The 25,499-nt window shown below is 45.9% G+C and overlaps 2 protein-coding genes across 4 annotated transcripts; both read right to left on the bottom strand.

The window, feature by feature from the left end:
- Positions 1–222: 222 nt before the first annotated feature.
- glsa (glutaminase a) lies at positions 223–11,029 on the bottom strand. Of its 3 annotated transcripts, none has more exons than XM_079296522.1 (18): positions 10,672–11,029; positions 6,791–6,887; positions 6,576–6,694; positions 5,435–5,564; positions 5,279–5,358; positions 4,980–5,143; positions 4,423–4,481; positions 4,085–4,117; positions 3,926–3,984; positions 3,784–3,850; positions 3,661–3,711; positions 3,369–3,545; positions 3,111–3,242; positions 2,866–2,958; positions 2,593–2,654; positions 2,432–2,508; positions 2,246–2,309; positions 223–1,953 (listed from the first exon to the last, which is right to left on the bottom strand). In XM_079296522.1, exons 1-18 carry the CDS (start codon positions 10,923–10,925, stop codon positions 1,806–1,808), a joined length of 1,866 nt encoding a protein of 621 aa, XP_079152648.1. In that variant the 5' UTR covers positions 10,926–11,029; the 3' UTR covers positions 223–1,805. The 3 variants fall into 3 exon arrangements, with proteins under 3 accessions (XP_079152648.1, XP_079152649.1, XP_079152650.1); XM_079296523.1 differs by having other exon boundaries at positions 6,791–6,881; XM_079296524.1 differs by lacking the exon at positions 10,672–11,029 and adding an exon at positions 8,069–8,255.
- Positions 11,030–13,580: 2,551 nt separating this feature from the next.
- On the bottom strand, positions 13,581–24,399 carry LOC306797036 (NGFI-A-binding protein 1-like). The gene is made up of 8 exons (XM_079296204.1): positions 24,268–24,399; positions 20,219–21,021; positions 19,996–20,129; positions 19,741–19,792; positions 18,654–18,773; positions 17,615–17,783; positions 15,937–16,101; positions 13,581–15,785 (listed from the first exon to the last, which is right to left on the bottom strand). The coding sequence occupies exons 2-8, from the start codon at positions 21,017–21,019 to the stop codon at positions 15,709–15,711; spliced, it is 1,518 nt and encodes a 505-aa protein (XP_079152330.1). The 5' UTR covers positions 21,020–21,021; positions 24,268–24,399; the 3' UTR covers positions 13,581–15,708.
- Positions 24,400–25,499: the final 1,100 nt, after the last annotated feature.

Genomic DNA, 25,499 nt, shown 5'->3' with positions numbered 1-25,499 from the left:
GTCATACACTGAAACATCCACTTACCTCCTTTATATATTCTGTTTTTAACATCTACATATCATCACTATAATCTATAAAAACACTACATAATGTAAATATCCGTTCACTTGACTTGCTTAAAGATATTTCATCTATGCTGGTGCTTTTTATATGTATTAATATTCACTTGTAGTAAAAAGACACGATCCTTTTGAGTTTTACAACTTTAATTAAATGTTTGATCTGTGAATTAATATCTTGACTGCCTGCGACAGTCGGCAGCATAAATACACATGAAGAAGAAACAGAACGACACAAACAAACACGTTACATTCAGAATACGTCAGCCTGCAGGTCGGGATCAGCTCACGTCCATTTTGCTAATTCCATTGAACAATCATGATATCCATATTGCTAATTGTTTCTCAAAAGATTGCAATTTTTAGGTAGTTTTGTGCTTCTTCTCATCCATTTATTTTTAAACTTAAAGACTTTTAAATCATTGAAATCAAACTGAATGATCTGATCCCAACCTAAGGATTTAAAATGCACTACATTTTAGAGTGTGGATTGTTAATATCGCAGACATGTTGATTGCCTGGTTCAGTTCGTCTTTACAGAAACAACATACAAACCTCCAACACGCTACAAACACACAAAACCTCTGGAAAAAACGAAACATCTGCACAACCGTTCAAGTATGACAGATTCTTCTGCACATAAAAAACAATCTGTCTGCATTCTTTGTGTTTCAGACCTGAAAGTGTAACAATAAAACCATCATCGTTCATGTGATACATGATGTGATACATCTGCACTAAAGGAATAATAACTTTAGTGTTTACAGCAGGAAATAAAAGGAACCGGCGACTCAACAAAGACAAATGTTTCAGCTCTTATTTGGTGGCAATAGTCAGTTAGAAAGCTGCGTTTAAAGACCATTTCTCACATAATTAGGAAACTAAATCTTGTTTCTGTTGTTGAGTGGAAGCGTGAAAATATAAAGTTACAGTAATTCAAGCTTCCGTCAGCGCTGGCAGTGTCATGTATGTGATATCTAGAAACTTTGGCCGACTTGCTTGTTACAAAAAATAAATAAACAATTCAATAACGGTGACAAATAAACTAGAACAGCTTTTAGATCGCAAAACAAAAACATCTCATCTCGTGTTGACCTTTAAGCGCTGAATATTTAACAGTTTAAATATATATTTCCAGAGTTTCAGTGAAATCTACGTCACGCTCCTCGTGATCAAAGCTCGACCTCACGTTCCACCACAGCTTTACACACACACACACACACACACTTTATCTTATACATGTATCACACACACACACACACACACACATTTGGGGGAAGATACATTCCACCATGTTGTGATGAGGAAGTGACGAAGGTTTCTAACCAGGGTACGAGACGCATGCTGCTTCCTGTTTCCAGCCTTTCAGAATGAAAACGTCAATTTGAAAAAGTAAATAACGGAGTCCGTCGACTTGCCACCCGCCGCTGAATTTACCCAGCATTCAACGGGGCGGCTGGTTACTTCCTACAAAGTTACAAAGCTGAGGGCGAAATACAGAAGGAGAATGTAAACAACACCAGTTTCCCCACTAACATTAATGTCACATCTAGCAGCATGACGAGGAGCTTTTACTCTGGAGGGGCGGGGCTGCCCTGTGTGTGTGAGGGGAATGTGAAGTTGTTTCTGAAGGATGTTGTAATGTACACTTGATTGTTCTGGGTTGTTTTAATGCGAGGTCGTTTCCTCTCTGATCCACATTTCAGACGTTTTCTCCCAACTCACAACGGTCCGGTTTCTTTCCATCAGAGCAGCCCGTCCAGGTTCTTCTCGGCGCTCTTCTTGTCGTCGGTGGGTTCCTGAGGGCTGTACTGGGTGTGGTAGTCTCGGAGGATGGTCACCACGTCGTGGTGGCCGAAGTGGACCGCTTCCTCGATCGGCGTGTTGCCCCACCTGCAGCCAACAGAGGCGGAGGAGAGAGGCGGAGGAGAGAGGAGGAGGAGAGAGGCGGAGGAGAGCGTACAAATGTTGTGATGTGAAGCGACTGAGCTCATGAATGAGGGAAACCATGAAACTCAGCCGCTTCAACAGCAAATAAGAAGCAGCAGAGAGTGAAGAGGACAAATCTCACGGAATTCTGCCGCTGAAGACTATTTGCGATGAATGCATTTGTCAAGTAGCGTTTTGATTGTTTGAATAAAACATTTCAGTCTGTTAATGTCAGAAAAGAAGTCAAATGTAATACCTGTCTTTGGGAACGGGGTTGACTTTACAGGCCTCCAGCAGGAAGCGAACCACCTCACCGTGTCCTGAAACACACACACACACACACACACACACACACACACACACACACACACACACACGTGAGTCAGCTGCACACACACTGATCAGAAGGATCCACACGTTGTCGATGATCTCGGGGTTTTACCTTCAGCGGCTGCCACATGCAGGGCCGTCCTGGAGTCGTAGTCCCTCTGCTCCATGTCCATGGAGGACAACGCAAACCTGGACGCACAACGTTAAACTCAAGCAACCGTCTGTGACGCCATGTCAAACGTGAACATTCGGCACACAAGAGAGCGGCTTTACCTCCTCAGGGCGGAGACGTCTCCGGTGTAAGCAGCAAACAGAAGATTGATCACCGACTTCACCTGAAACACGACGACAGGGAAACAGGAAGAAGAATCAGAAGACATTCTTTGTTTCCTGCAGATATTTAAAATCTTTCATCGATGAGTTTACAGTAACTGTCCACCGGATGGCGCTGTGGACTCGTGCAGCTCACTGACTGAAAGATGTTTTATTATAAAGGAGGATGAGGATGGGGAGAAGCTGATGAAGGAGCTCCTTCCTGGGACTCACCCTCTGGTCTCCTCCCTCCCTACGAGGATCCAGTTTCTTGGCAAAGTGTCTCAGGTTGTCATAGTTGTGGAAGTTACAGAGAGAAACCAGGTCCTGAAACCAGACACACATGAAGGAAGTGGTTTTAACATCGTCACCAAACATTCAGTCTCAGCTCGGAGAGATGCTTTGACTTGGATCACCTTTCAAGGGACAACATGCTGAAGAGGAAAGCAGATGAAGGAGAAGGTTGAGGTGGAGCTTACCGTGCAGAACTGGATGCCTCTCACGCTGTTGCCCAGCTTGTCGAGTGGAGGAGACCAACACATGATGCCCATCACGTTCGGAACAACCAGCAGGATCCCACCGGCGACACCAGATTTAGCCGGCAGACCGACCTGAAACACAAGAAGGAGGAGGAGGAGGAGGAGGAGGAGGAGGAGGAGGAGGAGCAGCATGTGGTGAGTCGATGGCTTCTTATTCAAAAAGGAGCCGAGGGAACGTTTGACGAGAGCGATACTGACGTGGAAAGCGAACTGTCCGGAGAAGTCGTACATGCCGCAGGAGTGCATCAGACTCAGAGTGTCTCGCACCGACTCGGGGCTCAGCACGCGCTCTCCTGTGATTGGACAGAAGCCGCCGTTGGCCAGAGTCGCCGCCATGACGCTGGCGCTCTCACAGGTCACCTCGATGGAGCACAGCTGAGGAGGATCACAGTGAATCAGCTTCTTGTTGCACGTTCAAACAGAGATTATTTATCGTGAAACCAGTCAAAGCTTCCTGGTGTCTGCAGGGAACATGTTAATCTCCGTGTACCTGGAAGTAGAAGTCCAGGATGGAGGTCATGTCCGTCCCCTTTGGAAAACACTGAAGGAACAACATGGTCAGCATTTAAACTGCTCGCTCTGACAAAGAGAACCACCTTCATCTGAAGCTCACCTTCTTCTCCTTCAGGTAGTAGCCGATGGCAAAGTTTCTGTCTCCAGACTCTCGCTCCGACTGGAAGCTGTGACGCACGGAGAGGACGGTCAGTACAGAACCTCTGTGTTCATGAACCCACCGGTGTGTATGAGTCACTCACGTGGCGTTGCTGAAGCCCACGTACTCGTTTCCTGCCAGTTTGTTCATGAAGTTCATGACCTGCAGAGCAGCAGCGATTATGAAGCTTTGATCATCAGTTCATGTTGTTGTTTTTTAAGGAACAGTTTCAGCTCTTTCACAAAATCACACGAACACTCACATAATCAAACTTCTCAGCGTTGCTCGCTCCTTGCTGGAACACAAAGAGAATCACAGCAGTAAAAGCTTTAATGTCTTCAGTTCAACCAGCAGGAGGTGCTGTTGCTCCATCTAAACACTCTGTAAGTGTGCGAGCAGAATATCGGACGTGATTATAACCGTAATCTCCCCGTGAGCGCTAATCCTGAGGAAACACCATCATAAATCTATTTCATACAAGTTAGAAACTCAGAAATAAAAGCACTTTTGAAGAGAGACTGAATGAGAAGTCTCTTAAAGCCCGGACAGTGTTCTGTAACTGAATACACGCCTCCATACTGAGGAGGAGGTGCAGCTCACCTTGATGAGGGAGGTGCAGACAATCGCTCCTGCGTTGACCATCGGGTTGTGAGGTTTATCTGCAGGAGACAAAATAAAGCTTCACACCAGCAGAGACAAGTCTGAGCATCAATGTTTAAGATGCTTTTACCTTTGACTGAGATGTGAAACATGAGAAATAACACATTTATAAAGAAGAAGATCAACATGATGAGGTCGTTAACTTCACCCAGAGGGCAGCGATCCTCCGCTCTGGGCTTAGAGCTTCTCATGCAACAGGACAATAAGAATAACAGAATATAATCTGCTGTTACACAACAACAAAGAGCGGGAACCTGGAAACAGAGCACTTAGAGACGTAGCCTTTTGAAATGACTGCATGCTCTAAACTGGATGTCCTCGTCTCTTCCTGCTGCTTCTCACAGACACGAGCCAGCAGCGGCTCTTTCTCCAGGTTGTAAAGTCTCCGTTACACACTGAGCCCTCGGTTTCATTCTGCTCATCAACATTTGACGAGAGGCGCACGTCCACCAGGCCTGGAGGCGGATCCTGTACGAGCACCGAGACCGCTTCCTCACCTTCCTCGTTCAGGAAGAGCTTGTTGAATCGCAGGCCGCTGGGCTCTTTGCCGATGAAGCGGTGCACGTACTCGGTGCCGTGGTCGTGGACGGCGATGGCGTATTTCAGCGGCTTCACACAGGACTGCAGACAGAAGGGAACCTTGGTGTCGCCGATGGTGTGCCTGAGAAGGAGACGCGCATGAAGATTTACACCTCTGGTTTGCAATTATCTTGCTATTTGAACAGGTGTGCTTCTAAAAGTTTCCGGATATTTCCAGACCGTGTTCTGTACATGACATGAAGTGCTGCAGGTGTACCTCTGTCCATCCACGGTGCACAGCGAGACGGCCCACAGGTCTGGGCTGAAGCGGGCCAGCTGGGGGATGTAGTCGGCCACCTACGTCACACAGGGTCAGTCAGCTTCACACAGATCCCGACTGGTGGCGGCGATGTGCGTCCGAGCCCTCACTCACCTGCCCTCCAGACATTTTCTTGGCGTTGACGTAGAGCTCGTCTATGTGGCCGCAGAAGGACTGGAAGTCTGGGATGACGAACTTCTTCCTGAAGGCCTGCGTGAGCAGAACGATGTTGCTCTGGACACACCTGAGACCGGACGACAGTGACAGATCTCTCAGTGTCTGTGGGAGTTCTGTGGCTTCATAGATGGTGCTACTGGAGCTGAACTGGTCCAGTTCTTCACACACCAGCTGCCTTTGTGAGACTCAAATATCATGTCATTAGAAGTGTTGCTCTTCTGGTTCAGGGCCTTTATTTAACATGTTGCTGGTCTCCCTCCGACATGAGACTAAAGTATAAAAACATTCACATATCTGTGCAGTACGAGCCTCACTCCACCAATCCTAAGGAGCTCAGACAGCAAACACAGAACAGGCCGTGTGGTGGAGGCCGTGCCTCTCTGGGAGCAGATTTGCGGCTCAGCTATCTCGCTGCATCAAACCCGTCTAATCCCTGCAGAGACAACACGCGCTGCACTCCCCCGCCCGCTCACGTGCTTCCCCGTGAGGCCCGGCTCTATAAATAAGCTCCGAAGAGGAGCGCATGTGATGGATGCCGGCCAGCGGCGGCGGCGCTGGGGTCTGATTCAGCTCCCTGGTGAGCTCTCATATGCTGCAGGGTGTGTGTGTGTGTGTGTGTGTGTGTGTGTGAGCGTTGTATAATGTAGCTGCTCGTCTCAGTGTAGAAATGTAAAGTTGCCCTTTAAACGCGCTGTAAAGATCACGACACCTCCATAAGAATCACATCCATCTTACAAGAAGAGAAGGAGCAGATGTTCAGATGAACATGGTTCCTGTGAGCATCATTCTAAATGTGTTCTTTTCATGTTGGAGTTTTATTAAAGCGTAACTGATTCAGTTTGACAGACATTGAAGCAGTCGAGCTCCTGAATGAATCCAGCTGTTAAAGAAGCTCAACAAGAAGCCGCTGACGAGCAAACGGAGTGATGGTGAATAATGAATGAGCTCGCAGGATGTTGCTGAAAGTCAGACTAAATATGTTGAAGTCACAATTCAATAAGGTTTGATGTGTGAGCCTTTAAACATCTGCAATGTATTCATATTGTGCAGAAACATGAACAGGTTTTAATGAAGGTACTTTTTGAAGAGGTGTCGGTCCAGCGCTCCGTCGGAGGTTGTCTTCACGGTCATCTTCAGCATGTCCATACACTCTTTCAGCCGGGGGTCTCCGGTGCGAAGCCCGGTGGCTTTAAGAGCCTGCACAGAGAGGGGGGGGGCATCAGGATTAACAGCAGATCAATACATCTACACGGTGAACAGGAGGAGTTGTCCTGCTCCACATGCGTCACTCACTGTGGTGAACTTGTGAGCAGGGATCTTCTCCTGGCCCTCCGCGATGGTGTAGAAGAGCAGGTCCTCCAGGCTGGGCAGGATGCCCGCCTTCCTTCTCCTGCAGGAGAGACACACAGAGAACACAGAGAAGTGAGAACAACTACGTCCTGTGGTGGGAACATGGAGGGGAGCTGCAGCAGAGGGAGGAGGAAGAGAAGCTTTTGGACTGCAAGGAGAAGCAGTGAGGAGTACCGGTAAGTGGAAACACGACCTTACACTGACCTTAGCTCAGTTATAACCTGTGGAAAAGACGGTTCCACGGCTTCATCTGCTGCCATAAGGCCACTGTAATGTCTACTGTTGATCCTGTATTCAGCCAGAACACCAGCCAGGAAGGAATTGATCATTTGCAGTGTTTTATTTTGGGAGAATCGTGGAGGCAGAAGACCAGAGGAGCACGGTCTCATGAGCCAAATGATTTTAAACATCTGGTGTGTTTATCAGCTAGTACTAGTACCGGTACCAGTACTAGTACCAGTACTAGTAGTATTATCTGGCTGGTATTCTCAGCAGCGCTTCCACACCGAGGCGTCTCTGGGAGGAAAGTTAGTAGCACGTCAGGAGGCTCACAGCAGGCTCTCTGCTATGATTCATACCAACACCAAATTGGATTTGTGCAAAGCTCTGGGTGCTCTGTCCTGCAATGCATCATGGGCCGCTGGCCCGTGCGCTAGGAGAGGATGTCTGAAGGTAAAGCTTTAGTCGGCATGCGGCTCCTCGAAAGCTAAAGCTGAGTTTGGACCCTTATTGAGAACACGAGACGGCTTCACTCAGAGTCAGGAAGCAGAAACCCTCAGAGGGAAACGTGTACTGACAGTAAATGTCCTGCACTGCACTGCTATCTGCTACTAATGTGGTGTTTGGAGCCTCATATTCCTGACTTTCTAACCCGAGTGTGAACACAGCATCACCGCTACAGAGCGTCGTTGTTTCGTCCTTTAGGAACCTGCAACTCTCTCACTGCTGACCTCATTACTGCAGGTTGATGTCTGCTGGCGAGGAAGGAATACACATCAGAGAGAGTGTGTGTGAGGGGGGGAGGAGGGAGGAGGGAGGAGGGAGGAATGGAGGTGGGGTAGAGTAGACGGGGGGGGGGGGATTCAAGCACAGCCGCCGGGAGGAAGTGAGATCATGTCACAGTGAAAGCAGTTGTCGGCTTTCGGCAGACAAAGCTCTACTTCTACCGGAAAACATTGAAATAAAACACTGAACGTAAAATAAAAATAGAAAGATACTTACAAATGCAAAGCAAGCAGATCAACAAGAGGGAGAGAGTGTGCAGAGGGAATAATACGGAATTAGTAACAGTGACAAGAAGCATCAATGTAATAACAATAAACTAAATGGAGCACAAATGATCAGATTATTACAAGAAAACTGCTTCAATAAACACAAAAGTATGAATACTGGCATAATGCGTAGCTGCTGTCAGATTAACAAGAAAACACAAGTTAATGAGAGAAAACGTCACATTATTATGATGCATGCGTGTCCTCACCACTCCCAAAACACCCACAATCCTTTGCAAATTATGCATTTCCTGTCCCCTGATTTGGAAACAAGGAGAGTCTGTGAGTGAACTTGAGGCAGTGAGGGAGCTGCACCACTGGAACATCTGGTTCAGGCTGCACCGGCTCATGAATCCACCTCAGCTGCTCTCATTAGCGCCGAGCTGTCTCTACATGAACAACGTGTTTCATTTAGTGATCGACAATAATCAGGCTCCATGTTCACTGCAGAGCATCAACACAACATGCTTCTCATGTACTCCATGAACAGACCGATAGGTCCATGTTGATTCACTGAAACTCTGTTTCTTGTGATTGTAAATCAAGACATTAGAAGACGATTAACAGAGAAAATAAATGGCAGCTAATACAAATACCTGCAGCCTGAGATTGTGGGATTTGTGAGAGTTAATAACGTAGATAGAGATATAATAAACGCTCCGCTTCACATTGAGGTCTGCTGCGTCTTATTTGACCCGGTCCACCACGGCGCTGCCTTCACTGCCTCCCAGATGTCAGGACACATGAGCGAGGAGCGAGGAGGCCGACTTCGAGCGTTGAGAGGCGGCGCTGCACGGATCAATCCGTGCATGCGACTCATCGGCTCCTGAAGGGCCCGAGAAAGTGCCGGGCAGCGCGCCACCATCCAGGCTTTGGTGCACAAAGCGTGGAAACACGACGTGGGCGGGATAAGCTCCTCTGCATTACTAACTTTTTAACCCCTTATTAGCCGGAGCACAGCGTCAGGACGCCGTTAACCAGGCTGAACGCTGTCGGGGCCCCGGGGACCTCAAACTACCTGCTCCCTACTACCTACTCCTGTATCTATACTTTATATTCATTCATCTGACAGTTATTTTTATCATTCAGCCATAAATCATCTGGATCTATTAAATGTCAAAACTATCAACAAGTAAAAAGCAGTTTAGCTCAAACATTATTATTTGATTATTTAAAAATACTCTGACTACAGCTGCTCTGCATGTTAAAGAGAAGTGAATAAGTATATAATATAATGTAAAATAGTAGTCGCGGTAGTTTGTTCACTGGTTGTTCGTGTTACCAGATCAGATCATTATTACAGACCGATCATCAATATCTAATTTGTATTCAGCGTTCTCTTCTTTGTGGAGATGATTCAATCTGCTGAGTGGATATTTAACACGACGAGGCTTCACTGAAACTGAACTGAGCCTCCAGGGGAAACAAGATGTCGTTGACAACCAGTCAGCTGAGCAAAGCGACCGTAAACATGGCCGACAGATGAAGCAAACTGTGTGTGAATGGAAACAAGCGGGACGCCGTCGGCCTGCTGGGGCAATGAGGCGTGTTATTACCGTGTGAGCTCTCTGAAGGGAAGATATTAGCTAGAAGCACAGCTGCAAGAAGAACTAGAGTAAGCTGTGGGCAAAGACACCAACATCTCATAAATACTCTGCTCTACATGCTGGAGAAGAACTTAAGCATCATATGAGTCTACAGTGACAAGGATGGGATCAAGTTATCAGTTTGTTATTGCAGATTCTCTCTCATTTAGTGAATTGACTGCTTGTTTTAGTCACAATCATTCATAAAAACACCATATTTGCTTGTTGCAGATGCATTCCCATGTCAGTGGCTCATCAACCTGTGTTAGTGATGTTATTTTCAGTCATTAAATGCTTTTAACCTGCGACCGATCGATCACCACAAGGACTCTTCTTCCTCACCTTCGCTATCAGCACTCACTAATTTCTCCTGTTGAACAAACAGTCACTCAATTACAGTCTTATCTGCTCAAACACATCATCACACTCCTCTGTCAGTAGACTCCTACTAATAGTGTCCAATTCACTCCGGTCTGTTGGCAGAATATCAGCTGATTATATATCACATGATGTATTAAGTTAATGCACAGTTTCTTAACTTTTCTTGCATTCTGTTAAGCCGAGACACATATGTATTGACATTTTAAAAAGGCAGCAGCAGCAGAAGCTGGTGGCAGGTTGATAATGCCTCAGTGAGTTTAACATGCCGGATGAAAGCAGGTCACGACATCGAGCTGGCTGCACCACGCATGCTTCAATTTGACCGTTTTCCTGGAGAAAGGTTGGATCAAATACCCTGCTCTCATATGCAATCAATAACACTGAAACATTGCTGTGAATAATGTAAGAATAACGGAATCTAGTAAGAAGTAGCAGGCGTGTCCGATAATGGAACTAGGTAGACAAATGCCTCTGCGTGGCTCGCTTTACGTTCCCGGAGATTTACGCTGAAGTAAATTCCGTTTTTTTCAGCCTAATCGTGGAGCTTAGCGGCTAACATCTGCCCAGGCCGGTTAACGGTACTCACTTCTCTGTCGCAGAGTCCTTGGAGGGTTCATTGTGGCCGTCACCTTTGGAGCAGAAGCCCCTGACGCCGTGTCTTTCGGTGAGGTGCTGCGGGGCTAATGCTAAGTCATTAGCATATCTCCCATCAAACCTAACGGTGCTGAAGCAGGCGGAGGTCGCAGGTGTCGCGCGTGCACCGACTCTACCTGCCAACGGACGTCTCAGCTGCGTTTGAAATAACTCCTTGAGCGCCACCGTAGACCGAAAATGTAACATTGCAATCCCGAAGAGAAGAATATATCTATTTATATATATCTATAAAGTCGAGTGCAGAAATCTAGTTTCAAACGAGTGTCGGCTTTTCTCGGCCGTGTAACGGTTTTTTCTCGGTGACTCAACAGCGAACGCTCCTCAGTGGAGGACAACCTACCGTTCACGTGACCGCAGCTCTGATTGGAGTATGGGTAACGCGTAGCTGCACCTGATTGGCCAAGAGCGCTGTCAATCATCACAACAGTCTCACTTCCTGTTTAGATTGTTTGATCAATCATCTCCATCATATTCCACAGCTAATGGCCATTTTACAGCAAATATGAATATATACATACTTTTTATCATGTTTTTAAGCACAATTACTCTTTATAAGAGTTTACTTAAGACATTCTAGAACCAAAGCAATCCTATATTAGAGTTTAGACCGGAAACATCACAGTTTAGGACAGATCCTATTAAGAAGTGGAATAAAAACGTCAAAAATAACAATTATCACCAGAAATACACAACATCTGTGGGCTATTATGGTAAAAAAAAAACATGCCAGTCCTTATGATGTTAGAATAAAATAAAGTGAAGTGATTATAAACCACCACTGAGCAGCACAGACGCCAGATCCATATTTAATATCTTGTCTTATTCTGACACCATGTGAGATATTCAGGTACTGCACATATTCAGACTGTAGCGTCCTCAGCGATCTCTGTTCTTAATAATGCAGTGATTGCACCATCTGCTGGTTGGAGAATAGTTAAAATAAGTCCAACGGCACCAGGAACAGACAAATCAATAACAGATTATAAAAAATATCCTAACATAACTGGCAGTGATCAGTTATAACATATTGTTTTATTACATGCATGTAGCTTTGTCTTTCTCTCCGGATATATTTCGAGATTTTCACATTTCTTGTACTATCCTTTCATATTGTCAGGTCATATTCCTTTGATGTAGACTAATAAATCAGATGTTATCCGTCTGTATAAGACCGAAATCAAACAGCATTTTAATGCTTGTTTTGACCTCTTTTGCAGCCTAGGTGGGTGGAGTTTGACGCCGCCTATAAATGAATGACCTGCAACAGATATTACTCACTGGAAAGTCTTCTGTAAATTGCTTCACATTACTTCTCTGTGGCTCCCAACTTTTATCTGCCTTTATCTACATCTCGGTAAACTCCACCCACCTGGAGCTCCAAGAAGGATAAAACAAACAAAGTCATGCTGACTAATAATGCCTCCTTTGGAACATGAAACATTCATGAAGTTTGGCGAAATAAACCGACAGGAACTCAAACTCTGCGGCTCAAATTTCCATGTAATCAGGTCAAGAATAAAGGGGAACTCCAACAAAGTGTTCTTGTTATTTTACAGGAATCCACAATTTATGTTGTTAAAAAAATCCCTCTTTTTTCTGCAGTCACTGAATGAGCTTCACAGCTCGATCATCAGCCTGGTTGTTGCGTGTGGACCATAAAGAAATGTGTTTCCCACCTTTAGGATGAACTAGAACCGGAGACGAGTCAAAGTATTCAACATCTTAGAATATGTTCCATTTGTTTCATGTGTAATATGTCCAATAATATTCACAACATGGTATGCATGCTGTGTTATAATGGAAGAATCACATCAAATCTGTATGTTGGTGGAATTACATTGATTTTTACTTTTTGCAATAGTCTCAGAAGAGACACAGATGCATGAACAGTGATCTCCATATCCACCTTACCCTGAAAAACTATTTATTCCTCCAGTTTAAATGAGCCTTTTCTGTCCCTTAACCTCTCATGTTCATGTCTGGAGATACATTTAGTGCACTAAACAGAAAGGTGTGATGATCAAACCAACAGCACAAAGTTTAAAAATTTTCTCTGCATGCAAGAAAACAAAGGAAAAGGAAGGAAAGAGGGAGACAAACAAGGCGAGATCCCTAACGAAGCTGCAGGGAGGAGAGAGAGGCGATAATTCACCAACAACACCCACACCTTCTCAAAAGCAGTCAGCTTCCTGCTCCCTTCAACAACAACAAAAAACGAGGGTGATGGGTGCGCTCGGCAGATCCCTCCCACGCTGCTTAGCGGCTGGCTTCCGCCCACCGCCCGTGGAGCCGCCCACCTCCAGCCGTTGCCACGGCAACACATCATCACCATCATCATCATGAGTGACTTGCACTGGAGGAGGAGGAGGAAGAGGAGGAGGAGGAGGAGGAGGAGAAGGGGTGGCCGTTTGATACCAGCATGGGTGTTCATGAGCTGAGCTTTTCTCCAGAGAAAATCTGTGTGTGTGTGTGTGTGTGTGTGTGTGTGTGTGTGTGTGTGTGTGTGAAGGGATGGAGGGAGTGGAGAGGATGATGGGAAGCATGTGAAAAAGGATCTGCGTCACAGTGAGTCATCAGTCAGTTTCACAATGTGTTGATGTGACGCTGATGCAAATGAGCCTGAGCAGGGATTCATGTCAGCGCACCAACAAACAAAAAGAGAGAAGAAGAAGAAGCTCCTCTAAAGGAAGCCCATAACGCTCTTCTTCTTCTCGTGGACCACCAGCTCTTTTATAACAGCTCCACACACACAAAGAAGCCGGGGCTTCCCTGCCTTGCTCAAAGGACGCGTGGTGTTTCCAGCTTCACTCACAGCAAGATCACAGAACGCACCTCACAATAGAGTTCAAAAAAATAAAGTTTAATGTTCATGTGCGGTATAACAAATAAAATATATTAGTGTTTAAAAAACAGGTGCATAACGAGGTGAAGCCTAATCTATCACGTTACAATAAACAGTGAGGAGAACGGTGATCAGTGAGAAACATCGTACAGTCACGATAACTCGACCAGTGTGTGAGCCACGACGGCTTCATCTCCCAGAATGCACCAGCTGGTGTTTAAGCTTTAGCAAACTACATCCCCGACTTTCGTTCTTGAAACAAAACAAACCTCATGGAAAGAGCAAAAAATGTTTTTTAAATACAAATACAGTGCCCTGCGAACACAAAACACTTCCCACGCTGGAGTTCATGACCGACACACAGTTACACGACAAAACGATGGATCCATATAGAATGCAGAGACTTATTACTGACATAAATATTGCATTGGTCTGCCGATACGCTGAGTGAGACTAAACTATCTGGACGTATTTACACAGTGTGGGGAACACACAATAAACACAGAGAACACTGATTCATGTATCTACCTCTAAACAGCAAAAACACGTCTTTGAAATACGCACTGATGGCCGTCACAGGCGGATTCAACACTGTTAAGAGCTAAGGCTAATCAACACCACCATCATGTAAAGCAGGGTTTATATCTTTCACACTGCTCGGTTTTTTCTGTATTTGCTCTACATACATAAACACGATTGACACCAAAGATCTACAGCAAAGTTACATTTGACAAAGGAAACCCTGGTTGAGAGATTAGGCTCGCACTACTTGTTACCACGGTACTATTTACAGACACCAGGCTGCAGGAAACAGGAATTCAGCTTCTTTTCTGTTTTTTTGGGAGGGCTGTTCTCGTAAAACCACAAATCTGCAATCTTTTACATTTGATTCTGTTGAAAGTTTAGGTATTGAGTGGATTTCCTGCTGAAAGCTTGTTGGATCATTTCTAATGAAAACAAAGATCTATTCCTGGAATACTCCGTTGGCAGGTGTGTGGTTCAACAGCAGCGTTTCGCTCAATCACAAAGTGAAATGAAGCAATTAGCTCGGCCTCCCAGCCGTCCGACCGTGACAGAGGTCCCCTGCTGTTACTCAACAGCTCCTACACATCCTCTTCTTAAATGACCTTCCATAAATATACACAAGACAGGAGCGAGGAAGGGAGGGCTCATCCCACCGCTCCTGTTTATTCCCATTTGAAGTGAAGGACACAGAATGGAACGGGGCTGAATCCTGACTCGCTCTCCCGACAGTACTTTGTTTCTGAGTTACAGTACAAATGCAGACACCGAAGTTAGATTTGGGAGAATGACGGCGGCTCAGGAGACGACCAGAGACAACAAGCCACCGGCCGGATGCTGCTGAATCTTTGGCTGTTGCTGGTAAGATCTTCTTGTTGTCCACGTCTCGTGTCGTTAAATGTGAATTCCTGGCTACAGACAATTAGCCATGAATCTGAAGGTAACGCTTCGTATGTCTACCATTATTATTTTGTTCTGACGTACTGATATGTGGAGTTTGTCTTACACAATCTACAACGTGTACATAAAACGTCTGAGGCTCACCGTACCAAACGTCATGGAATCCATCTAATGTTCATCAGTTTTCGGTCATTGCCATCTTTAAATTCAGCATCTGAAGCTTCAGTTTTCAGGTAGAAGTGAGTGAAGAAGGCCATTGGCTACATGGTAGTCATATAAAGTGTTACCATGATGCTGACGACGTGCAGCAACTGCTCTTATCTCATCTCTGAATCTACGCTCGAGTCAAGACTCAGCCCCGGCAACACAGCCTGCAACAGATATAATAACACGCAGGCCGAGGTCAGGAGGACGCAACACATCGCTCTTAAAGTACACGTACGTCTAACGTGCACAGGTAGTCAACAGACAAAGACCTGCAGAGCACTGAGGGGCTGCTCCGCATGCTCTCTAGCTGCTTTGGCAAATACCTTTGAAACAGAAAGACAAAATCAAAGAAAAATAAATGCTATTCATGAGGCAACATTGGTTGTTAAGGCTCTGCTGTGTCTGTGCTTGCTTAGTATCTATTGACGGGTAATAACTGCATACTGTCACGTGTGAGTCGAATGGTTTGGGGGGAGTCGTGGGGCGAGGCGGGAGGCACTATGTGGAGTCTTCCGGCTCTGATTTGATGGTCTTCTTCCCCGCGTTGCTGCACGTTCGCTGCGACGTCCCGTTTTCTGAAGACAGAGATAAAGGACGGCATCGTCAGCAAAGAGCTTCACAATGCAGCAGAAGGCCTCGCTGAAGACGAAGGACGGCAACAGCAGAACACGGGTGAAGGGTGCATTGTCAGATTGTGTTGCTGAGACGTACACTGACGTCACCAACCTGTTGCTGGTGTTTTGGTCTCGTCTGTGCTGCTGCTGCTGTTGTTGTTGTTGTTGTTGTTGTGGTTGTGATGGCGCTTCAGTTCATTGGCTAGCTGTTTGCCCAACGGGAGGTCGCCTTCCTGCATGTTCTGACTGACCACGCGCAAGTTGACCGGCCGCTCGTCTGAGAGCACAGAAGACGACAGAAACACAAAAGACAAGCAGAGTTATTGACCGGCACTGTTAAACCAATCAATGTACATTTCATGCATTGATTATCAATCAGAAGCAGACTGAAGTGAATCCAGAGCAGAAATCAGGCCAGACGCTGTTCTGACACTCAATTTAAATCTATTGATTTGATGTCATATTCGATAAAAGAGAGCTTCAAATCCTCACGTTTGAAGCTGTAAGTGCTTGTTTGACAGTTTATCTTAACAACATATGAATTCATCAGCTAATTGTTCCTGAGCAAAATATCGAGTGACATGCATTCTAGTGGCTCTGTATGATTATTTATATTTTTGACATACAATGGCCCTGATACGCTGTTGTATTTCACATAATGTGCATGAAAAGTACAGTTTACATAAAGTATGGTTTGGTGGAGAGAATATGAAAACGAAAAGAAGGAAATGGAGACTACGGGAGACATATACACAGAAAACGAGTGTGGGAAAGGAGGGGGGTGAGGAGAGGCAGAGGACAAGAAGAAGAAAACAGGACGGAAAGCAGAGAAGAAGAGGGGGAGGAGAGAGAGAGAGGTAGACACAGAAAGAGAGAGAGAGAGACGCCCCCCTCCAGGCAACTGGCTGGAGGTAAACAGGCGTGGGCGTGATAATTACAGGTGCATTGTGGGATTTGTGGGAGCAGCGATATAATGAGCTGTCGGCAGTGGGTGAGGGAGGAAAAGGATGAACATGAGATTAGGCCTGGAGGAGGAGGATCCTGAATAACGATGCTTCTTCTTCTTCTGTGATACGAAGCGACGGCTCCTCACAGCCACGAACACATCGAGAGGCTTTGATGACATGAAACACTCTTCAGTCTGTTCCTACAGCAGCATGTGTTCTCTGGGTTGGACACTAGGGGCAGCACTGAGCCAGTCACAACCTCTTACGCCCTAATAAAGGGAGCTTTTTCTTTTATCAGATGTTTTTTGGGGGAATAACGTGTTGTTTCCAGAGTTATACATCAGATGTTTTTACTCAGACAGCAATTGTGAAAATAGGTCGAAGAGCTGAAGTGAGCATCACTTATTCACTCATAGTTCACTACAGGAAACGTTAAAACTACAAACTCACTAATTGTTTACTCGTTATGTCTGTTAAATATTTAAAAAGTTCCTCATCTTCACATTTCTTTATTGTGAGCAACAACAGTACAGAAGTTCCTAAAGTGCATGAAGATGAAACCAGAGACTGTAACAACTCAACAGCAGGAAATCCTTAAAAACAAATATAAATGGAGTTCAGTGGAAACAACACAAGAAACTCAGTAAAAGGACTTTTTGATTTTCCCCATGAAGTACTGATAAGTGATGTGAAATGTTTCTCTCTGTGTCTCTCAGCTCCAGACTCATCGGTTCCTACTGAAGATGATGAAGATGATGAAGAAAGGCAGAGCGACGACATCTGATTCCGTACTCAACCAGCAGCTGTTTGCGCCGGTGATGCGTCACACACCTCCGGTCCTACCTTGGTTGTCTCTGCTGGCGTCGGCGGCGGCTCCGTTGGTGTTCTGGGCGTCGTTGAGGTACTTTAAGGCGGCGGGGGGGATCCTCCAGTCCAGAGCCTGGAGCCGCTCCTGGACGGCGGCGTCCTGCAGGATCTCCATCTGCCGGGCCAGCAGACGCTCCAGCTGCATCTGATGCACACAAAGAAATTATAACAAGAGTTACAGGAGTCCAAACCGTGCTTTGACTGGAGTCGGACGCGCGATCGTCTCGATATCTGGTCGATTTATTCACGTCACAAGTCAAGAGAACCACTGAACGGCGTTTTATTCTCCTCGTTCTAAACTAAATAACATCCATCAGTGAAGACGCGTCCTCCTAAATAAGACACGTCATGAAGGCGTCCTTTCAATCCGCACAAAGAAACCGAAGCACAACTCCATCAGTCTGAGCATCAACACGGAGGAAGTCCGATCAACAGTGGACACCTCGGTTTCCTTCTCATCGTCAGTCTGCACACCGCTGTCAGCTCACGTTACGATGGGATGTGCTCCACATGCTCACAGACGGCCTGCGGTGTGAAGGCAGCCATCTCTTCTTCTTCTTCTCCTCCTCACATCTACATGACAAGCGTAGCTGCAGACTGATGGACCAGCATATGCTCACATGGTTCCTTGGTAATGAGTTATCATAAAGCTCTCCTCCTACACTCCGGCTCTAATGAGGAACAAGCCACAGCAGCACAGCAGCACTGGAACCCAAGAGAGAGAGACCGGGATCAGGCTGGATCCTGCTGCCACAGCCATCTGCTGACATCATCTGTCTGTTGCTGGGAATCCTTTCAGCGAACTGCTTCCGTCTCCCATCTTCACAGTTCCTGTTCTTAACTCAGCTTTCTCTAAATCGTGCACTGTGACTGGAGGAGAGGCCATACGAGGGCGTGTGACATCACAATACTAACTTCATTTATGGAGGAAAACAAAGAATTCTTGAGTTTCGAGTTCAACAAAATCCTCCGGCAGCCGTATCGATCGAACGTTTGAATATGTCTGTCTGGTTACCTGCAGATTTCGGCCGACGGTTTCTTCTCCTTTCGACTTGGCGCAGGCCAGCTGCTCCCTCAGCATCTCCTGCCTCATGTGGATGGCCTGCAGCGCCTCCTGGATGTCGAAGAAGTTCTCCTGAAGAAAGAAGTTCTGATGAGTTGTTTGATTTTCACTCATTTATCACAAGAGAAGCAGATCTTGGGTCAGATTTTAGGGACATTGCCACCACATTAGGGCGAGTTTTCTTTCTGGCTTCTTCTGATGTTATTGCGAAGGAAGCACAAATCATCATCTTTCATAATTACTATTTTTAGTATTCGATAAATAAATACCATCAACTACAAACACGAGTATTGCATCGTCTACTTCTCATAATTTAAACGTTTTATCATCAATGCAACAATAATTACTTCTATATTTCCTTTGATAATGAAACGAAACAAAGTGGAACTTTTGGGAGTTTTTCAGTGAATTTGGCAGGACCCCCCCCCCCCCTTTGGGAGCTCAGAGTATGTCAGTGAGCAGGTGTCGGCTCTTTGTCTCGGTGTAAATCCCTGCAGAGCTCCTCAGCCGCCACATGTTTCCAATCAGCGGCTGAGAGGAGCCATTCAGAGCAGAGAGCGTCCGGAGATGATCGCTGAGAGAGCGCTTTGTTCCCGCGGTGTCCTCTCTGACAGAGAAACACTTCACACTGAAGATCAACCAGCCTTTCTTATCACAAACAACCAAATGAGACGCGTTAGAGAGCCTCCATCACGCATGTTTCACATGTCGAGCGCAGGAAATCTGCTCATGAGGGAGTTTGTTTGGAAAACACAGAAGAAGAAGAACTGGGCGGGCAGCATCAGCAGGAAGTGCAAATAAAAGTGTTTCTCATTGTCGAATAATCCGCTAATTTGGATTTTTTTTCCGTGGTCTAAAAAAAGTGATTTCAAGATCAAAACATATTTTGACTTTATGGATCTTAATCTGAGATTTAAGGGGAGAAGCTCTCCTGGAGATGAATGTGAACACTGCATGCTATCCAACACATACATAAAGAGACTGCACTTCTTCGTTTCAGTGAGAAAAGCCTTTAATCTGACTGCTGAGATGACCTCACCTCAGTTTTAATGCGTTTCGGGGACGCCTCGTCTCTGTCTCCACAGCGAAACCTGCACAGAAGCATCAGGAAAACACAAAACATGTTTCACTCTTCAACAGACGAAGACCACAACGTTCCTCCACAGAAAGGCTGTCAGTCACAGGATTCATTTAGAAATCCCAAACCAGAAGGAAACATTTCAGACTTTCTTCCCTGGAAACTGTTGGAGTTGCCCATGTGCAACAGACCAGAGATGAGAGCAGAGTCACTCACTTGCTGGTGCGGTAGGTGTATTTGTACGTGACCTCTCTGGAGATCTGCCGGGCGAGTCCGAAGAGCTCGTCTCTCCGAGTGAGCAGAGCCGTGTCCCTCATACAGAGCTGGGCCGCCGCCTCGTTCACCGTCAGCTGCGCACACAAACAGAACAACACGTCAACCTCAAGGATCCCTGCGCGCCGATTGGTTCGCGTGAAGTGATTTTCTGCTGGCGGACGACCTCGTGCAGCGTCAGGTGTTTGCCGTCCCTCCTCTTGGAGTCGAAGCGTCCGTAGATGGCGCTGTATTTACGAATCTCCTCTTCCCTCCGCGGCTCGTCGTCGCTCATTTCGAAGATGTGTCCGATCATCTTTGCCAGTTTCTTGTTGTTCTTCAGCTGCTCTTTGACCTCGGATAAGTCCGTCTTAGGAAGTCCCGGCGCCATCCTGTCCACGCACTCGAGGACCGACTGGACGGCCGCGGCGTCCAGAGCCTCTAACGTGTCTCTGGGCGAGGACGGCGAGCCGAGGTCCGACGGCGACAGGCTGTGCTCGCTGTCGTTGCTGTGGCCCGACCAGAACCGAGCCTCGCTGCCACCCTGCAGGGGCGACCCGGCCGACACTTTGTCCCGCGCCACGTCCAGCTTCCCCGGGTCGGAGCAGGCGGCGGCGACGGCTTTGGGCATCTTGGCGCTGGCCGCGTTGGCTCTGTCCTGCGCGCTGAGCAGCGTGGGCGAGCCCTCGGGCAGCTTGTAGACGGGGATGCTGCAGACGGGCAGCGACGTGAGCGGCTGGTTGAAGATGGCCGGGTTGGTGACCCAGTCCCGCAGCGCCTTCTGCAGGCGCCGCACGTGCAGCGGCTTGCTGGCCATGCCGACGAGGGCCATGATCTCCAGGAACTCCTCCTCCCCGGCCTCGCACAGCTGCTGCACGTCGTCGCCGCCCTGCTGGATGAAGGCCTCGTAGTAGTAGAGCAGGTTCGCCCGCTGCAGGATCCGGTAGAGCTGCAGCTCACCCAGGGTCCTCGGCAACACCGCCGCCATACCTGAGGGCAGGACGCACACAAAGCTCAATCGCACCTCAGCGCCACAGAACACGGCTCATCGAAAGCTCGTTAGACATTCAGGACGAGAAGATCAGAGCACAGAGACGGGAAATAAACACATTTTAGATCAAGAATGACGTCCGATGCTGCACCAGAGTACACGGACACGGAGGCACATTATTTCTATGCAACTTATATTTGGACTGATATTTTTAGCAGGTGCATGATTGCAGTTTATCAGGTCTCAGCAGGTGCGTGAAGAGGTTTGATTTGATGAAGAATGCCATGAATGCCGTACATTTGTGGATGAATGGTCCCGGTAGGAACCTGCTCAGCAATCGACATCCTTTCAGGTGAAACATGCTCCATGTGTGGGATAAACACACAACAACACACGGTGCAGGTGCACGGGTTAAAGAGCATCAGGCTCATTTTATACTTATGATTATAACTTGTTTACTGCCATATATTCTGCTTGAATGCACTTAAGATGCTGCACACATGGTATTCTTAATCTCCTGTTAGCGACGTGCGTCTCTACACGCATCAGGGCAGAGTCAACTTTTCTCTGGGCGACATGTTTGGCTGTCAGATGAGTATTTATTCCTCGCTGTCGTTCTCTCTGCCTTTCTTAACAAAGCCACCAGAACACGCTGACGGATTCTTGTCGCCTGCCACCGTTAGTTTGAGAGAAAGCAGAAAGTGGAGGCTTGTCCTCGACTCTTCCTTTGTGCATGTGAGGCCCTGCGGAGGCCGGGCTCACAGAGGAGTGGCAGTCAGCAGACCCGGGTTGCTGGGAGGACCACATGCCTCTCTCCTCCCCTGCAGGATGTGTAGGCGGTGGGCTCGCCTCGCCCAGAATAGAGCCAGAGAGCCAGCCGGGCCTCGGCCGAGACGGGAAAATGACAACTGCTGTCTGAGCGAGGCCGCTGACTGAAACTAGATATTACTGCTGCTACGTCTGCTCATTCACCAACCTGCTGGCCTTCCATTGTGGATTCATGTCGAAATCTCAACAAACAAAACGATCCAGAAACGGAAATAAATGAAAACACATCTGGAATACGACAAAGATGGCAACTCGCCGATTTCATCCTCTTTTGAAGCTGTTCATTCATTCAAACTGTCGACTCAAATCAGTGAAACTCCAAAAGATCTAATAAATAGCACCGCGGAGATGTAAACCAACATTAGAGCTGCACATGGAATCCAGATCCAGAAACACCTGCAGAGTTTCCATCTACATCACCTGCGTCAACACACCAGAGCGAGCTCTGTGAAAGACAGCTGTGGGAAACATCATCACGCACGAGGAGGAAGCTCAGTGAGGCGTCGATGGAAACGCTGATTCACCTTATCGCCTCAATTATGACAAGAAGGTCATTAAAGCTCCTAAAAACACGTTTCGCACTCAGACAAAGAGATGAAACCAAGGACGAAATCAAACAAATAATCATATTTCACAACTGATTTCACACTTTGGGTTGTTTATGACTCGGAATCTCTTGATTTGAGTTCAAAGAAATATTCGATTCTTAAAGTAAAGTATACAAACGTACATGTTACACGAATCAAAGATGGTATATGAAGCGGTGGAAGAAGTATTCCGATTATTTACATACGCGGGAAAATACTCCATTGCAAGGAAAAGTAAATATTAATAATAATTATAAAAAGGTATAAAACATGAAGTATTTATGAATGTGAGGTAAGTAAATGCGGTGGCGTTGGGAGTGTCTCTGAGACGAGTTGTGCAGAAAGGTTGACGACATGAGGAATCTGTTCTGATTCACATTTAAACTCAAAGGCTGTGAAACGCCTGAAACATTGGTCGAGTGTTGACTGATTACGTCTGCAGGTAAAAGTTGGAGCTCATCGATTAATCAGCAAATATTCTGACTGTTTTAGTCGTTTCGCAGAAATGCAGAATATTCTCGGCTTTTGGCTTCTTAAAAATGGGGATTTTATGCTTTTCTTTGACATATATTACAGTAAATTGAATGTATTTGTGTTTTGGACTGTTGGACAGCGGAAACAAGACAATGCAATTCAATATTTTCAGACAATTCATGGAGAAAACAATGAAAGTACTTGTTGGCCGCAGCCCTGAATCATGCAGCAAACAGAGGTTGCTTCTTTTGTCATGGGAGGTGATTGCTGCTGCTTTTTCACCAGCGTGTGAATTGAATAACTATATTTAGCTGCGGCGTGAACTCCTGAGTGTGCAGCAGATAAACTGAAGAAGAATGAAAGAGTTAAATCGACGAGATTCTACTTCACTGGGAAAACGACATCGGGAGTGTTTCAGTTCAACAGCCGTCTGCACAAACACTCGGACGTCTAACAGCCACCGTACTCCAGTTCATCACAGCAGACGTGTGAGTGTGTGAGTGTGTGAGTGTGTGTGTGTGTGCGTGTGTGTGCGTGTGTGTGTTCTGGCAGTAATAGGCGGCTGTGAATGGCAGACTTCTAATTGAAGTCCTGCTTCACAAAAGCCAGTTAGGTGAGTTCGGCTTTTCACCTGGAGAAGAGAGGCGTGTGCCGGCACAATGTCGCACACGCACGTACACGTACACACACACACACACACACACACACTCACTCACACGGGCTGGTGTGTAGTTTTCCAGGTGCCCGCAGCAGACCCGGCTTATCTACAGTGAGGAATGCTTTGATTTCACATGATTCAGAAGGAATTTCTTTTGCAATTTCTCAACGTGGAGCAATAATGTTGTCGTCATCACTTTGACCTGGTGTGTTCATACGTGTGTGTGTATCTTTTTGTGTTAAAGACGGCTCTACAGCAGATAATAAATGTAAAGGACACAAGCAGCACAGTTGACAACGACACCAACGCTTTTTAAATTGCAAATCACATCATAATTCCAATAATATTTCTATAATAATTTGTCTATGGGGCTCAGTAGTGAGTCTACAATGACCCAAGTCAGCTTTCATGGCACTTTAACTCCTATTATATCCAGAAGATATTCATCATGCACCGGAGAGGAAATGATTGTGCTTTAACTCTACTTCTAGAATTCAGTTTGAGCGATTTTGAACTCCCTATAATAAGATCTCTTCATCATCCAGACATGCTGTTTTATCTCCATACACTATACAGACATCCTATGATACACGTACTACAGTATTCCTGTAGTAACTGGCGGTTACTTGCTGCAATATGACAGAATTATGAATTAAAGCCTCAGCAGCAGGATCAAAGCCATGTTTCATTGTTCCTACCTGGAGAGTTGTTGGCCCCCTTTTGGTCCTTCCTGGTCCGGTTCTTCTTCTTCTTCTTCTTCCTCTTCTTCCTCACTGTTTATCAACACACAGGGTGTGAATGTGTGCAGAGAGAGAAAGCGCGCACAGAAGGGATCCCCCGTGCGCCTAAAATTAAAGATAATCTAAAAAAAGGCAAGAAATTGGAAAATTATTCCAAAAAAAGAAGCCGGAGAGCGCGTGCTTGTCTCTGCGTGCTCAAACGGAGCGACACTCGTCTCCTTCTGGAAACTTTTCTTTCTGCTGCCGCTGAGAGAGAAAGAAAGAGAGAGAGAGAGAGAAAAGCGCAGAATATCAGTCAAAAAAAAAGCCGCTGACCTTCGTGCGTCTTTTGGTGCGTCTTTTTCCTCCAAGTGTGTGTTGAGTGAGTGAGTGAGTGTGTGTGTGTGAGTGTGTGTGTGTGAGTGTTTGAGTTTCTCTCCACTCCCCTGTACTGTTCACCACTGTCAAGAGACATACAGTCACACACACACACACTTCCGGCTGCAGTGAAAGAATAAAAGCACAGCTGATGAGCGCGTGTTGGAGGCTTGAATCCTCACAATGAAAGAAGTTTATTGTTGCGCTAAATATACTCAAATATGATCATCTTTATGATGTGATTTCTTTCCTGCAGATTCCACACAAACATGTATTTTTACTGACGTTTGCTACTTTATTTGATGTGGAAGAAGTATTCACATATTTTCGTAAAAGTAGCAACAATTCTATACGAGTAAAAGTACTTTGAAGATCGTAATGAGGTAGAAGTAAAAAAAGTATTGCATTTCAGAGATACATCTTGTATTGTTTTCTGCACTACATTTATATTACATTACATATTACAACTTTATAAATAAAAAGGTGAACAATGTATAAAATACGAATCATTACACATAAAGTAGTTAAAATGTGAAATAATATAACGCTGTGAAAGGGACTAAAGCACTTTTACTATAAGTACTTTGAGTACTGTTAATAATGTTGTACTTTTACTTGAATGTAAGACTTTTACTTTGAATTTTGGTTTGTTTCTAATTGTGTTGCATCATTGATGAAGATAACAAAACATGATATTGCTCTGCTTCTTTTTCATAAAATGTCAAAAGACATAGAAAGAACAATAAAGAATAAAAAGTAAACAAATAACAAATACCATTCAAGATAAATAAATATAATAATTAGAATGTTTTTTAAAGAGCTGTATTGCTACT

Source organism: Melanostigma gelatinosum (genome assembly GCF_949748355.1).
Source record: "Melanostigma gelatinosum genome assembly, chromosome: 24".
NCBI lineage: Eukaryota > Metazoa > Chordata > Actinopteri > Perciformes > Zoarcidae > Melanostigma > Melanostigma gelatinosum.
Note: the sequence above shows the minus strand (reverse complement) of the source record. Positions and strands in the feature narration are given on the sequence as shown.